Source organism: Pseudochaenichthys georgianus, chromosome 9, assembly GCF_902827115.2.
Source record: "Pseudochaenichthys georgianus chromosome 9, fPseGeo1.2, whole genome shotgun sequence".
Taxonomy (NCBI): domain Eukaryota; kingdom Metazoa; phylum Chordata; class Actinopteri; order Perciformes; family Channichthyidae; genus Pseudochaenichthys; species Pseudochaenichthys georgianus.
This window is the reverse complement of record NC_047511.1, coordinates 19798227-19815583: the sequence shown is the minus strand read 5'-3', so window position 1 is coordinate 19815583 and position 17357 is coordinate 19798227. Positions and strand designations below refer to the sequence as shown.

The following is a 17357-nucleotide window of genomic DNA, read 5'->3' as shown; positions in this document are numbered from 1 at the left end:
TATGGGGCTGTGCTGTTTGTATAGTCTGACAAGCAGTTATGACATCAACCTCACTAATTATTCAACATCAGAACTAGTTATATTCTGTGGTTTTCCACAGCGCGCTCTGCGGCAGCCTCATGAATCTTCAGGTTCAACATTAACACAGTATTTTGAAGATGTTACGTATTTGCAGTCCATCTGAGGCCCCTTTTAAATAAACAAAGCAAATCTATCCAAATTACAGTAGGCTCAGACTAATACTAGTTACCTATTTAGGATATGTGATCACAGCTGAGGGACAAATCCCTCTCTCCTAACATATTAAAGCTATTGAGTCTCTCCTTCTATTCCATTATTAATGGGAGAATCTTAGTGCACATGACGTTGACCTGGACTGCTGACAGAGCTTTACTGACTTAAACAGCTCTCGCACCCACACTGGGTCTGCCATAGACTGATACCTGACCATTTTCACAGTTCAGTCAGACAACTCACGTGTTTCTTAATATGTTTATTAGAAGCAGCATATAGTTTGAGTTTGGCGTCTAGGCTCGGGCCTCATCACTCCACCGATGTACATAGAACATTGAGTGATGATTAGATAACTAACCCCCGAGCCTACAGGTGGAAGCTGGGGTGGTGGTGGGGCAGGCAAGCAGCAGCAACATGAAACACAACAGCAGGAACATGAACATGACTTGCAGTAGTAGCAAGTGAACACAGCAGTGGCAAAATATATTCAAAAACTGCAATGAACAATGACTATTATTTATTTCAAGAACTTTTATTTAGAGAAACTCAACATTTCTAATCTGTGTGACACAAATATGCACAATTCGTTTAGGCTCCCCCTATTTATCTCAAAGTCGGCCTTCAGGGGAGCTCCCCCCACCCCCCCACTTTGGTGTAAGCTTGTATATTTGTTCTTTTCTTACCAGAAGGTGATTAAGTGTGGAATTTCCACCATGAAGTTAGATTATGATTTAATAAGTGATTTCTGGACTTTTTATAAATTCTAAAGAGAGGAATAACAAACGTTTAAATACAGGTTTGACGCCTTGACATGTTTTAACAAAAATAAATGGATAAGTCTGAATATATCTAATTCAAGATACCCCCTTCTTAGCTTCACACTGCTCCGCAAGTTGAACATGATGAAGACTTCACTTCATTTGTATTTCCATTTTGTGATTTTTTAACATAACAAATGAAATAGTGTAACTAGACAAATATATAAAAATAAATACAAACATTCAAACTATATTTCACACACAATACAACTCTGTCAGCACATAAATAAAAATACTTCAAAACATTTGTCTTGTTTAATTTGTTCAGGCAAATAGCAACAAAAGTGAGTCTTGTCTTGTCAGTGCCTATACATAATCAACTAAGATCATCTGAGCTGATTTCATTTCATTTCATTTCAAACCTTTATTTAACCAGATTGGTCCCATTGAGATCATAGATCTCTTTTTCAAGGGAGACCTGCAGCATATAGGTTCCACATGAAACATAAAACAATAAAGGACATTATACATTATATTTACAGGATACATAGTTATAGACATTTACAAGTGCCCATTGTATCGGCAAGCATTTCATTTAGCCTAGCTTTAAAAACATGCAGAGGAATGAGATTGCTCAGTTTCAATTCTTGCTGAAGATTGTTCCAAGCAAGTGGAGCTGCGCACATAAAAGCTGTCTTACCTGAGACAGTCCTTGCTCTTGGCACATCTATGATCTATGATAACATTGTTCATAGATCTTGTGAGTCTACGGATCTAATAGTACATTTCTTTCTTCCTGTATGCCTATGCCAAATGAACACAATCTTTGTTTTGTCGACATATGACTTCCACTTTATAGCTCAATGTGTTTTGATACTACTGTAAAATAAGAACTTCAAAGAATCAAATGATTTCAGTTTACCTATTCCAGGTTATTTTGGACTGATTTAGAAAACTTGTTGACACTTTAGTCGGAAAAGAAAAACATTTGTATTCTTTATTTTGAGAATAGCATGTGTTTATATTCACTTGACTTATATCATATGCCTGCATTTTAGTTGACAATGTTATTATGTAAAAGTTGATCATGCTGTGATGTAAAAACATCTACATTTGATCTTGTTTTTTTATCTCACATTCTTTTTTTTATGTTGAACTGCACACTTATTAAAATATATTTCCTAAAATCCTAAATGTCCAATATAATTCTCAAATGAACCACTTGTATCTTCAACACCCACATCCTCTGACTTAGCTTCAGAGTTTGAAGAGAAAAAGGGCTCTTTTAAACACAGGGCCCAGGGGAAATTGTGATGATTTATTCAAAAGCGTAGAACAGGAAATAAAAGATAAGAATAAATGGAGAAGGAAACAAAATAATGTATCGTTCAGTTAATTAATTCATAAATTATATTTATAAATATATTTATTTTTTAAGAGGAACAACCAGGAATTACCCTCAGTCAAAGCAATGGCACACTCTAGTGGTGAGCTATGTTATTGCAGGCCATAACAACACGGAACTTCCTGTTCACAGTAAATCGTTCCTTCTTATTTCTAACTGTAATATCTGCTCGCTCTTGTTTTGATATCCTTTTATGACCTTGTTGAAACTGCTATGTTAATCTATAAAATATGCTGGTAGTCTATTTTCTGAAAACCCGGCCGGAAGTCTTTATATTCACACTTCCTGGAGCGCATGAAGCTGCAGACATGAAAACAATAAATAAAACATCTTATATCTCATCTTCACCCCAGCTGCAGGTCAATGACATCAACTGTTTTACCTACGTTTCCTGTACCGTCCCAGCATGCAACTCTTCCTTCAACACTTTCACTTTCCCTCTTGAATTATAGCCCGAGTGCTAATACTGCGTGCAAAGAAACTACACGGTGAGTTGACGAAATCAACACATTACATATATGATTCATGTGAGGCATGTAAGATAACGGACTATATTAATGTAACGCCTCAGTTATGATGGAGTATGACTTACTTACTTTAGGGATTCTTGAAATAAATAGACATTTGTGTGAAATCGAAGCTGTTGCACTTCCATCCATCCTGTCACGTTGGTGCGTATGATCTTATGTGTTTGCGTAGCAGAAGTATGATTAACTATGTTGCTTTCATTAGTCTTTTTTTTAATGAGATATGTCAAAGTGAAACCTGTGTGATGCAAAATCTCTCAATGTGTAATAAAGTCACGTTTTTGTTCAGTGAGAACTGTGTCCACAGATCTGATGTGTTATTTAAATTCGAAAATGCAAAATAAAGATACAATATCTCTGAACGCATTTGTGTGATATTTTGTTACAGGTGAGGGGATTTCCTGCTGTCATTGTCACCATGTTAGCAGCACCTCTCCTGTTGCTGCTGTTCCTCCCTTTTCCTCCCTCATCAGGAGCACAGCTACCAGATCGAGTTCAGGTTGACCTCAAAGCACCCCCTTTCCCCTGGGGCAGCATGAGGCTCCCTAAAACCATCTCCCCCATCCACTATGACTTGACCATCCACCCCAATCTGACCACCCTGGACTTCAGTGGCGTTGTTCGTATCCAGCTGGACGTGCACGAAGACACCAACGCCATCATTCTCCACTCCAAGCATCTGCATATATCTAATGTGTTGCTCTTTGCAACTGAAGGTGTGAAGCCTCTCAAGGTGTCGGAGCATCCTCGTTTCAATCAGCTCGCCCTGGAGTCAGACTCGGTGCTGGCCAAAGGGAGAAGGTATGAAGTTCAGCTGGAGTTCGCTGCCAACTTTTCCGAGAGCTACCATGGTTTCTACAAGAGCAGCTACCGCACCAGCAGTGGGGAAGTCCGGTGAGAGCAGGCTTAACGTATTTTTCTGAGTTTCTTTTGATGTTGCCGTATGTAGCATTTTAACATCACTGTATCAGTAATACATATACATGTTAATGCTTTAAAGTAAGACTATAAGTGACCATGAGATTGGTCATTCATAGCCTTTATTAATACAATATTAAACTCTGCTGATGATGCTGTTTTTTCATACAAACTTGAAACACAAGGGTTGATGGGAAATTTTGACTGTAACAGGTGTGAGACAAAAGCTATCAATAATTTTAATGATGTCCATTGTGTATTGTAGTTTTACCTGACAAAATCAAATTTGGCAGTGATATATTGGTTTGGAAAATGCGAAATATAGAATCTTTAATTATCTTGTTTATATGTGTACAGCATGCCATTTTACAACCATCTATTTTCACTACTAGGGTCATGGCCTCCACGCAGTTTGAAGCCACCTTTGCTCGATTAGCCTTCCCCTGTTTTGATGAGCCCGCCTTCAAAGCCAACTTCACCATACGGATTACACGAGAGCCACGCCACATAGCCATATCCAACATGCCCATGGTACACCTGAAGGGTTGACAAATCTTTGCCTTCACATTTCTGTCAAATGTAATAATGAAACATACTACCCTGTAGAGATGTTTTATTTTTAGGGCTACCAAAAACTACTTATTCACCATACTGTCTGTATTTGACCTCTGCTTTGTTTTCTTTATCTCTATCACAACGCACCTGTGTTTCTTAGGTAAAAACTGATGAGCTGCCAGGCGGTTTGCTTAAGGATCACTTCGACACCACTGTAAAAATGAGCACTTACCTGGTGGCCTACATTGTGTCTGACTTCCTGTCTGTGAGCAAGACCACCCAGCATGGTGTCAAGGTGAGGAGGACTCAGAAACTGTGTATTTAGAATAGTTTGTCATTTCCTTCAAAGACACATTTCAACAGTTTATACAAGATACATTTGTTTGTTTCATATTCAGATGTTTGTAATATTTCTGTTACATTTATACTTATGAGTTTGTTCTTTTCTGTTCTGACCATCAGATTTCAGTCTACGCTGTCCCGGAGAAGATTGACCAGACAGCCTTTGCGCTGGATGCTGCTGTCAAGCTGTTGGACTTCTACGATGACTATTTTGATATTCCTTACCCATTACCCAAACAGGGTCAGTGGAAATTCATTCATTTTATTACCATGTTATTAATAGGGCTACAACTAAAGTTTATTTTCACGATCAACTAATTTGCTGATATTTTCGCAATTCATTTTTTAGTATAAAAAAAGGAACATTTGTTTTAAAATGGTTGGATTAGCCGGTGACATGAATGTACCATTATGCATTTGTATTGATGTGTTTGATGTTGTACTCGACAGACCTGGCTGCTATCCCTGACTTCCAGTCGGGTGCGATGGAGAACTGGGGGCTGACCACCTACAGAGAGACGGGTCTCCTCTTTGACCCTGACAAGTCCTCAGCTTCAGACAAACTGGGTATCACCAAGGTCATCGCCCATGAGCTCGCACACCAGGTAAAAAGAAAAACATTGGTGTCATACTTAATCACGCTGTACAAAGTTGCCTTAGTTATGAACATGTGATTAAAGTTGGAAGCTGCTGTCGAGCTAAGAACAAGAATTGCACAGTGGTTACAGTTCTAAACTTAGAGATGCATATGTATGTTAAATGCTGGTCTTGAACATTCTTCTTCGTGTGCAGTGGTTTGGGAACCTGGTGACGATGGAGTGGTGGAACGACCTGTGGCTCAATGAGGGTTTTGCGAAGTTCATGGAGTTTATTTCTCTCAGAATCACCTACCCAGAGCTGCAAGTGGTGAGAGACAAGCACGTACTTTTACTTTACCTGAAACATGTAAGCAAGGGATCACAGCATAGCAGGTCTCATCCTGTAATATGCCATACAGTACAGTGTCATTTTGTTTATTCATTCTCTATTTCTGTCTTTTCAAGTGAAATTCAAAATGACTTGCATAAAAAAGAAGATGTTAAATGTACTATAGTACTATACATTGGCTGAATAACTCTTGTGTTATCACCTCGTTAGGTGAAACAAGCAGGCGATGAGAGCGTTTTTGATTATTTTGAAGTGGTTAAGGGTGCCTGTAAAACATTTAAAAATGTTGTAAAGTCTATCCTGAACTGCTCTTACTCGCTTACCTCATCTCCTCCTTCCGTTCTCATTCCTCTCCCGCCTCTCTCCTTTTCCAGGATGACTTTTTCTTGGCGAAATGTTTTGAGGCCATGGAGGTAGACTCTCTCAGCTCCTCCCACCCAGTCTCCACTCCCGTGGAAAACCCCACGCAGATCCAGGAGATGTTCGACGACGTTTCATACGACAAGGTCAGCTTCATTCTATCAAAGAACCAACCATTTACTGATAAACAGTATAATAATTGCATTTTTCAGAAAGCCTTACCCAAAAAACAAAAGTAAAAAAAAAACATCAGATTGTTAATTTCCTACATGCCTGTGTTTTCATCTGATTTTAGGGGGCATGTATTCTGAATATGCTGCGAGACTTCCTGACTCCTGAGGCTTTTGAGATTGGCATCATCCGATACCTGAAGCGCTACAGCTACCAAAACACCGTCAACAGCCACCTGTGGGAGAGCCTGACCAATGTGAGCCATGCATTCGAGCCTAAAACGAGTGTTGCTGCCTGTTTTTCAGCTTGACATTTAATCTTTAGCCCTCAAGTATTATAGATGTCAGTGTGACACTTGACAATGGCTGTGTTTGGGATTGAAAGTGTTGTTGTTGTTTGTAAAAGTTGTGTTTGCCCTCCATCAGGTCTGCAACTCAGATGATCTGGACGAAGGCCGGATTAAGCACAAAGAATTCTGCTCTAAGCGTGACGTCCAGTCTGGAGCCACTGTAAGTTTGAATTATTTTAATCAATTTTTAACAAATACTCTGTCTGAGCAAACAGTCCCTAAGAATTATAATTAGGGCTGTCAAACGATTAAAAATTGTAATCAGATTAATCACAGTTTAAAAATTAATTAATCATGATTAATCACCATTCGAACTATGTCCAAAATATGCCATTTATTTATGTATATTGTTGTGGGAATGGAAAGATAAATGAAAGCAGGCGGATATATCCATTTAACATACAGTATCTATGTTTATTATAACATTTTTCTGCGTGTCAAAATGAAAGACAACCCACACACCTATCAATCATCAAACCGTGGGGTCTTAATTCATTACGTGTTGATTTCTATCAACGGGGGAGTACTTCAGGAAAGTCGACAGAGGGGGGGGGGGGAGAGGGGAGAGAGTACTTCGTGACCACAGAGTGTGAACGTTGTGATCAGCTGTTTTAGCGCAGTTCTCCAGTGAAGAGGGGAGTCTCCCTCCGCAGCCGGTTGGCGTAGTTTTGGCACAGTTCCGTTGTACAGACCGACGTTAACAGCAGCCCTGTCTGTGCACACGGAGACCGACTCTGTCGTCCGGTGATCTAACCGCCTTCTGGAAAAGCTTCACAAGTACTCGGTACGCAAATGCGCTTTGTGACACAAGTGACGGTACGCATTTCAGATTACGCACATAACCTGCGTACCAGTTATGTGCACCCCTGTACCAGAGCCATATTATTTATTACTATTATATGGCTCTGCCCTGTACTACAGCAAGAGTATTCTGCGTCGGGACTTCCTGCAACAACACCACGCCGTTATCAAAGATGTTCTATTGAGAAGACGATCACTACGTGACAAAAGTTTTCAAAACCGTGGCTACTGAAATCAGTCTTACTAACTGCTGTCTGTGCAATTTACTCCGCGCGAGTTGGCAGACTTTATTTTGCTTACTTTAACATCATTTTTCATGGTGGGGCTAAGCCATTTATTGGTATGGGTGTAGCCTACCCCAGCCATACCCTGGCGTTGCCACTGGTGGCACGTATGGGGCGGGCCATTCTGCACATGCGTTAAATGCGTTAAATATTTTAACGCAATTAATTCAAAAAATTAATTACCGCCGTTAACGCGATAATTTTGACAGCACTAATTATAATACAACAATAACATCTGCAAACAGAATTAATTTTTTTTACAATTTTACCCTGCTACACAAATTCCATATCACATACTAGCGTTATATAATTATCTCATGTAGCTGTATCACAAATCCGTCACTTATAATGATGTTAAATCATTTATTGTGGATCTAAATTTGTGTTTGTGTTTGTGCATACGCAGAAATGGTACTCTGGTGATGAGCTAGATGTCCGGGCCATCATGGACACCTGGACGCTGCAGGAGGGCTTCCCATTGGTCACTGTGGAGGTCAGAGGTCGGGAGGTCAGGCTCAGTCAGGAACGTTACCTGAAGACAGACGACTACTCTCTCACTGAAGGGTAACAAGTCAAAATAATCCACATTATTCAAGATTATGGCACATATCAAAAGTGTTGAATATACATCATTTCAAAAGTCCCTTTTCCTGCATTTAAAATACATTTTAAAGCCACAGTCTCATACTCTACACTACCATCAGATTGTGACAAAGGAAAAACAATGAAATACAGCACGCTGCAAACCGTTATAGCTCGTAAAAATCCAATAATGAATTGATAGGTGTCATTTCTGATGATTATGTAATAGTGTAGCAGTAATTGAAGCATGTAACAGTGAATATTTTGACTAGCCAGACATTAAGTTACAGTAATTGTTACAAGCTATTATTTGTTTGGGTGTATCTTCCCAAGTACAGTAGTTTGATATGTAATTGTTAATTTGATTCATATCGTGGGTTGGTGTCAGATTTCTTTGGCAGATCCCTCTGACCTACATGACCAGCACCTCTAGCACCGTGCACCGCTTCCTGCTCAAGACAAAGACCGGTGAGTGCATTGCCCAGTGTGAAGAGGCTGATTTTAAAACAATATTACATCTACAAGTCCTCATTGCTCATCTCTACTCTTCCTCCATGCAGATGTCCTGTACCTGCCGGAGGAGGCGGACTGGGTGAAGTTCAACGTGGACATGAGCGGCTACTACATGGTGCACTACGCAGGCGAGGGGTGGAACTCCATCATCAAACTGCTGCACCACAACCACACGGCCCTGAGCAGCAACGACCGCGCCAGTCTCATCCACAACGTCTTCCAGCTGGTCAGGTCTGTTAAAGGTCACCTATTATGCAAAATCCCCTTTTTCATTGTCTTTTTTAAAAATGTTATAGAGATTCTGAAAGTTTCAGAAAAAAAGATTCTCTTTTTGTCCTGATCCATTTATATAAAAACCTGTCTGAAAATTAGCTGATCAGATTTTGGCCACTTTGTGATATCATCATTTGGCTTGTGTAACCATTAGCCAATAACCAACCAAGGTAACACCCCTCCCCCCCCCCCCCCCCACCACCTTATCAACTGAATCTCCTCCTTGAGCACCATTGTGTTCTTTTTAACCAAATATCTCTCAGAGGGGCGTGGGGAGTGGCTCCTGATTTTCATCTAAAGGCACGGACACACCAGGCCGATTATCGGCGTCGGTGGGCGACAGGCCGACGATGAGCGTCGACACGCCCTACTCAGATTGGTGTGTCCCGCACCGTCGGGTCTTTTCAGCCGGGCCGACGCCTTTTCGGCCGAAAACAGTTTTCGACAGTCGGCCAAAGGCAGTTGGCCAAAGAAATCACTCTGATTGGCTGTTCAGCTAGCGAATCACTGCATGAGAAGCTAAACGGAAGTGAGGAACACAAACAAACTATTAAGAAGGCACATCTGAGATTTAATTTAACTCCAGCTCTCGACACAGGTTCGGGAAAGCCCCATGAGCTTCTCACTGTAGAGTGGAAATGGAACGCACACGCTATTTGTTGTTTGTTTATATCACGCAGTCTGTTCTTCTTCTCTCGGTTATCACGCAGTCTGTCTTCCGGTTGTTGCTTCTTGTGAATGACGAATACACACTACCGCCGCCTGCTGGTAAGGAGAGTTATTGCCACTCACGCATGCGCAGTTCGTACGTGCTTCTTGGCCGTCGGCTGAAGTCTTTGCGGTGTGTTCCAGTGCGACACATGGCCAAAAGGCAGAGAGGCGACGCGACAGTCGGGGTCCTCAGTTCTTTGTTGTCAGATTGGTGTGTCCGAGCCTTAAAGAAACAGACAGAGAATCAGCACTTTTGAAATGGGGCTGAAACAGAGGGTATTATGGGATGCTACATCTGTTTGGTATTTTAAAACCAACGCTTCAGAGACAAATTTTGTATTGAGAACTATAATATATTGATGAAAAGAGTATAATAGCGGACCTTTAAGAGATCGGATAAATATTTGAACATGCTGTTTATCCTGCATCACAATTCCCATACAAATATTTGTTTGTGCTAACAGAGGTTGTCTTTATTGCTGATGATGGCTTGTAAACTGTAACCTGAAATGTAATGTTTGCTAATATGGACTAACCTGCCGCATGGTGTTGATTTGAAGCCTTCCATGTGTGCTACAGCACGGAGAAGGTGAGGCTGGACACGGCTCTGGATCTGTCTCTGTACCTGTCCAAAGAGACCGAGATCATGGCTGTGACTCAGGGCTTTGGAGAGCTTGTGCCTCTGTACAAACTGATGGAGAAGAGAGACATGGCTGCTCTGGAGAATCAGATGAAGGTAAGTGAAGGCAGCATTCGAGGCACAAAACAGACGATATAACATTACAAAGAGAAGAGAGTCTTAAAGTTAAAACTACTCTTAATGGAGGTTCAGGATGTCACACTGCTTGAAATGTTTTTGTGACATTCAAACTTGTCTATGAATGTAATAATCCCACATTTCAATGTTAACACCCACTTAGAGCAAAGTAGTAATACGAGTGAAAGGCTAAAGATCCTAGCATGCTGGATGTTGGCATTAGTCGGCCCTTATTGACTTTATCAAGTGTGTGAGAGAAAACCACTCTGATTGGTTAAATAATAGATAAACGGATGTCAGGGAAGCAACCAAACAACTACAATAAAGAGGACACATAAGGATTCATTTCTCATCAATTGAAATCATCTGATTATTCTCTGATATTTTCACAACCCATTGCCATCTGAAATGAAGCTAAGTGGTGAAAGAAAGTGAAAATGGATGGAAAACACTGCTCTGCTTGTCATCATGAATGTATTATAACCAGGGGTGCACATAACTGGTACGCAGGTACGCATGCGCTGCAACAATCTGAAATGCGTACCGTCACTTGTGTCACAAAGCCAACAGGCTGCGGAGGGAGACCCCCCCCCCCATCACTGGAGAACTGCGCGAAAACAGCTGATCACAACGTTCAAGCTCTGTGGTCACAAAGTACTCCACTAGCCCCCGTCCCCGTCGACTTTCCTGAAGTACTAACTTTGAGTGGAGCCAGAAGTTGGAGTACCAAACACTGACTCCAGCTGAGAAAGTGATGTGCACCCCTGATTATAACAGTGGCTTGTATATCCAGTCATTCCCCTTTTTGAATGACAACTACTCACCATAGGCGGCGCGTGAGGCTCAGGTTTGGGAAGGCTAAATAACTTGTTTTACCTGATGCTGCCCGCCTCCGGCGTCTATCAACCGAGATCAACTCTCAGTGAAAGCACCGCCTGCTGACCAATCAGAGCTCAGTGTGCGGAGTTTAAATCTATCAAGTCATATTACATCCATCCATCCATCTTCTCCCGCTTATCCGTGGTCGGGTCGCGGGGGTAGCAGTTCCAGCAGAGAGCCCCAAACTTTCTTTTCCCTGGCGACATCAACCAGCTCTGACTGGGGGATCCCAAGGCGCTCCCAGGCCAGCGAAGAGATATAATCCCTCCACCTGGTCCTAGGTCTACCCCTTGGTCTCTTCCCAGCTGGACGTGCCTGGAACACCTCCCTAGGGAGGCGCCCAGGTGGCATCCTAACTAGGTGCCCGAACCACCTCAACTGGCTTCTTTCGACGCGAAGGAGGAGCGGCTCAACTCCGAGTCCCTCCCTGATGACCGAACTTCTCACCTTATCTCTAAGGGAGACACCAGCCACCCTGCGGAGAAAACCCATCTCGGCCGCTTGTATCCGCGATCTCGTTCTTTCGGTCATGACCCATCCTTCATGACCAGAGGTGAGGGTAGGAACGAAAATGGCCCGGTAGACAGAGAGCTTTGCCTTCTGGCTCAGCCCCCTTTTCGTCACAACGGTGCGGTAAAGCGACTGCAATACCGCTCCGATTCTCCGGCCCATCTCACGCTCCATTGATCCCTCACTCGAGAACAAGACCCCGAGATACTTGAACTCCTTCACTTGGGGTAAGGACTCATTCCCTACTTGGAGTGGACAGTCCATCGGTTTCTGTGCTGCTGTCATATTACAGGATAAAGGAAATACAGAACAACTGCCGTATGCCGGGAAGACGCCGACGTGTCGCACTTATCATTCATACCACATCATCGATCACATCATCGATCATATAATATCATAATATATCATATATTTCCTTATCTGAGTCAGCTTCTCGAGCCGTATCTGGCCGTGCAACACTTACATTGTCACATAGCCTACTGTATGCAGAAGTATTATTTTAAGCAACATATTAAGTTGACGAAACACTCAACTCAAATATAATTATGTTAATTATTTAATTATTAAGTCAGATCACTCGTGTCTTAGATGAGGCAGTGATATCATACACCTGTTAATAGGCCTACGCATTCAAACCTTTATTTATACAGTCTATGATTCAAACACTCAGTAGTTTATTTATTTTTGAACCAGCTGTTCTGTATTCACCTTGCATGTGCAACTATGTTGCTTTTATCCTGGATAAAGTGTTTAAGTCATGGATGTTTAAAGTTTAATTTCTTTATATTTGTCTAATATTATAGTTTCATTTTCATGAATGAAGTATGACGCTACGCTGTGAGTACGCTTGTCCATGTTTGTGATTGGTCAAATGTTGCTAGCCCCGCCCCTTGAACGCGCTCTCAGCTGGAGAGATTACCCTGGGTTGATTTACTGAGTTGATAACCAGCGTCGTAGGGCCGCATAGCGAGATCTCGTTTAGGATTAGTTAAGATAACTAATAACTAAGCTAATGTCAAAGACACAAACATTATACATAATATTTTAATTTTACCAGGATGCAGTGACAAAAATATTTGGGAAGGCTTAGCCTTCCTTAGCCTACAGTACCCGCCGCCCCTGCTACTCACTCCAACCACCTTCTGGTATACACTGATATGTGCTAGTTAGCCATTCGCTGTAGTGTATTCAGATGCCATTGTTCCGCCCAGACACAGATGCCATAATGGTGACATAAGACAACAGTACGACTCTATATAGCTGCAGGAGGTCAAACATTCCACAAGGAACATATTAACTGCTAGCGCTTCTGTGTAGCAGGAGAAGTTTACACACTGAGTCATGGTTCTTGCATAAGCTCTATAAAAGCCTGTACTGTGCCCATTACATGTTGTACAGTTAAGTGCTGCTTGTGACTGATAGAAGTTCCTCTCAGGCATTGAACCAGAATACAACACAAGTTTGGGAATCATACAGTTGAAAAAAATAGTTATTGTTTTGTATTATCATAGTTTACTTTCTAATAAAAAAAAATACCCAATGATGTTAGGGTTATAACTAACAATTATTTTCAACATTTCTTTGACTGATTGACATCTTCCTATTGCTTGTTTTTTCCAAACCAGTCAACCAAACGGAACCAAACCAAATGTAATTTACAAAGCTGGGGTTATATCTTTGATTCATAGTTCTTATTAAAACGGACTGTTTTAAACTGCGTGTGTCTCTCAGGACTACATAGTGGATTTGTTCCGGGGGCTGATTGGCCGGCAGGAGTGGACTGACTCTGGATCAGTGTCTCAGCGAGTGCTGAGAAGCTACCTGCTGCTTTTTGGCTGCTTCAGGAACTACGCTCCCTGCGTGTCAAAAGCCACCGAGCTCTTTACCAAGTGGAAGGAGTCTGACGGCACCATGAGGTCAGATATTTGTTAAGGATTCTTCTTAAAAAATGCTGCCAGAGCTGAGGCTTTAATATTAAATATTTCCCATTTAAACTTTGTCATATAATTGTTATTGATCCTTGTCTGTTTTTAGCCTCCCTGTCGACATCACCATGGCGGTGTTTCTGATTGGAGCTCGAACACCAGAGGGGTGGGACTTCCTGTTGGAGAAGTACCGCAGTTCCCTGCAAATGTCTGTAAAGAGCCGCATGAAATCTGCAATGTCCACCAGTCCTCTTCAGGAAAAGCTCAAGTGGTGGGTACATAATATATAAACATCACACTCCTGCCAGCATTACGTTTCTTCTTACCCTTATTTGTTTTTCCTCAGGATGATGGAGCACAGCCTCTCCAATGTGGTGATGAAGACTCAGGACCTCCCGGACGTGATGGTCTCCGTCAGCAGGAACCCCCGCGGCTACAACATGGCCTGGGACTTCCTCCGAGCAAACTGGCACATCCTGATCAAGAAGTCAGTCAGCCCCTCATGCATTTTCACTCATCATTTACTTTTATGTCTAAGTTTTGCAAATTTGCGTGGAATCTAAGTTTGTTCAATATTGTGCTTGACAGGTGAGAATTTAAGTAGAACTGTAGCTCAAAACCATAGAGCCTGAGCATACTTGTTTGTTCAATGAAATGTGTGTATTCTGAACGCTGAACTTTGTCTCTGTTTGCTCCAATATTCTAGATTTGAATTGGGATCCAGCACTGTTTCATTCATGGTGACTGGGGTGACTAGCCAGTATTCTACCAGGGAGATGTTAGAGGAGGTAAGGAAGGCTGTGTCCATACTTTTGGTCGAATTGTGTGTCTATATAAAGTGTGGATTGTTGCCTCAAAAACCTTTTTTATTTTAAATGCATTTTATTATTTATTCATGTAAAAAAAAAAAGCATACATTAATCTCCCCTTTGGGCCTATGTGCTGCTCTAGGTCTTAAAATCTTATATTGAGATAAATGTGGATTTTTTAAAGTCAAGCCAAATATATATTCTAAGTCCACTTGCTCTGCTCTCAGGTGAGAAGCTTCTTCGGCTCTCTGGATGAGGATTCAGGCTCAGAGATGAGATGTATCCGGCAGGCCTACGAGACCATCGAGGATAACATCCGCTGGACGGACAGAAACCTTCCTCCGCTGCAGGCCTGGCTGGACAAACGCAGACCCAAAGCTCTGCATGAGGATCTGTAGCTTCAGAGGAAACAAAACAAGTCTGGATTGGAAAATCAGTTTGCTAAAGGCAGAAACTAACTCAGCATTTCTTCAGTCAGATCCGAATCCCAAAGAAGATCCCTTTTGTATTTGAACACAAATCCAAGCAGCTTGTAATTACACTTTAATATTAACGCCACTGATTGCTGGCTAGCACTCCGTAAACATAAAGATAAAAAAAAAAGGTGATCTCAATACATATAATTAATTTCCCTGATCTGATGAGGTGTCAGCACTTAGGACTTACTTTCTGCCACCTCTCCAAACTGAAGCCTAGAGCTTTGTCACTAATGCCCCGGCCACACGAGGACGAAAACGGCTAAACGCATAGGATTAACGCAAACGCAATCGCAAACAAGCTTCCGTCCACACGCAATAGTCATCCGGATAGTATGTCCACACGAGACAGCTCCGTTTAGCTCCAACCACTGGAGAAGCTGCAGTACATATGCAGGAGCCTGTACGTGGCGCTGTAACTTCCTCCACAAAAGCAGCGAAGAAGCATGGTTGTCATGGTTGCCCTTCTGTTTATTCTCCGCGGTGGGGGTCGAGGGAACCGGACAGAGTTTTTCACCAGTCAACGTGTATTAAAGTTTAAATCTTCCGGACAAAATTATAAAAGTGCCGGTCAAAGGTCTTCTTTGTTTTTTATTGAGCTTTAAAACAAATGAATAACGAATCTATATAATATAATAATAAAATACACGGAGCCTCTCTTTTTCCTCCCTCTCTTCGGACAGCGTCAGTGTCTGTCTCATGCAGCAGCTGATCCAGTAATGAGTGACCCGACCGACAGCAAAAATAAACATATTTATAACTAGTTTAGGGAGTTTGAGAGGTAATTAAAATAGCTTAGGGTGATGATCTGACTTGAAGTGTGTGTTTTGCTGCAGCGGGAGGAGCTGCAGGTGAGCAGAGCTGCGTGTCTCCGTCCTGTCAGATTAGACTTCACTCGCGTTTAGGTCCATATCGAGAGAAAGATAAATAATCTGAATTCAGTGTGCAGTTTACTTTGACGTGGGGGTGAGCAGCAGAGGTGGGGAGAGGCGGAGCTATTGCCTCATCATTATCAGAAAATGATCGTATAGGGCGTACACACGGAGCCGTTGGACCCCCCAGAGCGTTGCGTATGCCGTTCTATCCACCTTGGGACCAGTTATCGTTTCCTCAGTCGTTTAGTGCCGTATTCGGTCGTCCTCGTGTGGCCGAACGGTCTATATGACACTAAACGGTAACGCAAACGACCGTTTTCGTCCTCGTGTGGCCGGGGTATAAGTGTTGTTCAGTGTGTTTCTCAGGTTGAAAGACATGTGTGTGATTGTAGATGTTAAGCCCCATATGGTTTGAGGGGGTAACAGGCCTTTTGAAAAACTGAAATGAATGAGCTCTGCAACAGTCATGACACCTAAACATTTGTTGTTGTTGTTGTTGTTGTTATTGGTGTGAGTGTTGTTTCCTTTGTAAGGTCTCTTTTGAAGTTTCTCATTCATGCTGCGTTATCTCTGCAGAAACATCATAAATAGTGTACAGTGTGGTACAAATAGTTAATGTTGCACAAAATAAATTAATTGCTAATTAGATATTTATTTTTCTCTCAAATATGTTGGTACCACACCATTTCTTACATTACACAAAAAAGAGGAAGAGGCCTAAAAGAGGCGGAAAGCTTCCAACTGCTTCTTCTGAATGATTTTATAAAACGTACTTCTCCTAATTCTATTGTTGGATTCCTATTTCAAGATCAACACTGCTGTAAGATCAGATCTGATACAGTCGTGCGCTGTTAGCTTGAGTTTTCACTATCGAATCACTGTCAAACGTGAATTCTGACACCACTGTTCCTCCTTGGTAGCATTTTCAACAATATTGAAAGATGACAAAATAAATTGCACTATAAGGAATGTGTTGTTACAGAAAGTGTTTGTTCACAACAGTGAATGTGTTATTTTGTAAGGACAACATGTGTTTGTTAAATTAAATATTGGAAAAATAAAGATAATTTGACCTAATTCAATTTGTATTCCAGTTATTGTATTATTTGCATCTTTATAGTACTGGTAATCCTTGCTTGTTATGCTCACAGAGATGTATTGATGAACCTTTGTACTTTTCACTCCTCTGATGAGCGAGCAGTGAAGATGACACCTGCCTTTCTATTCACTCACACAGACAAACACACTGGCACAGCATAAACTCTAACAGGGGGCTTAACAAAGTAGTGTGAGTATTTGTGAATGAAAGCACCCATTTTTATGTGCGAACATCACTTATCTTACAAAATGTACCTAGTTGCTCTGCAGATATGCTCAGTCAAAAAATAACCTCTGATTTCATAAGGGGTTATCTAG

General features: G+C 41.6%; 1 protein-coding gene across 1 annotated transcript; it reads left to right on the top strand.

Moving 5' to 3' along the window:
- The first annotated feature begins 2676 nt into the window (after positions 1 to 2676).
- Positions 2677 to 17018, top strand: erap1b (endoplasmic reticulum aminopeptidase 1b). The gene is made up of 19 exons (XM_034091181.2): positions 2677 to 2885; positions 3313 to 3818; positions 4235 to 4373; positions 4558 to 4692; positions 4860 to 4980; positions 5190 to 5344; positions 5532 to 5645; positions 6041 to 6172; positions 6322 to 6453; positions 6623 to 6706; positions 8038 to 8195; positions 8602 to 8681; positions 8774 to 8957; positions 10290 to 10446; positions 13588 to 13772; positions 13891 to 14052; positions 14128 to 14268; positions 14488 to 14569; positions 14818 to 17018. Exons 2-19 carry the CDS (start codon positions 3343 to 3345, stop codon positions 14986 to 14988), a joined length of 2808 nt encoding a protein of 935 aa, XP_033947072.1. The 5' UTR covers positions 2677 to 2885; positions 3313 to 3342; the 3' UTR covers positions 14989 to 17018.
- The last annotated feature ends 339 nt before the right edge of the window (positions 17019 to 17357 follow it).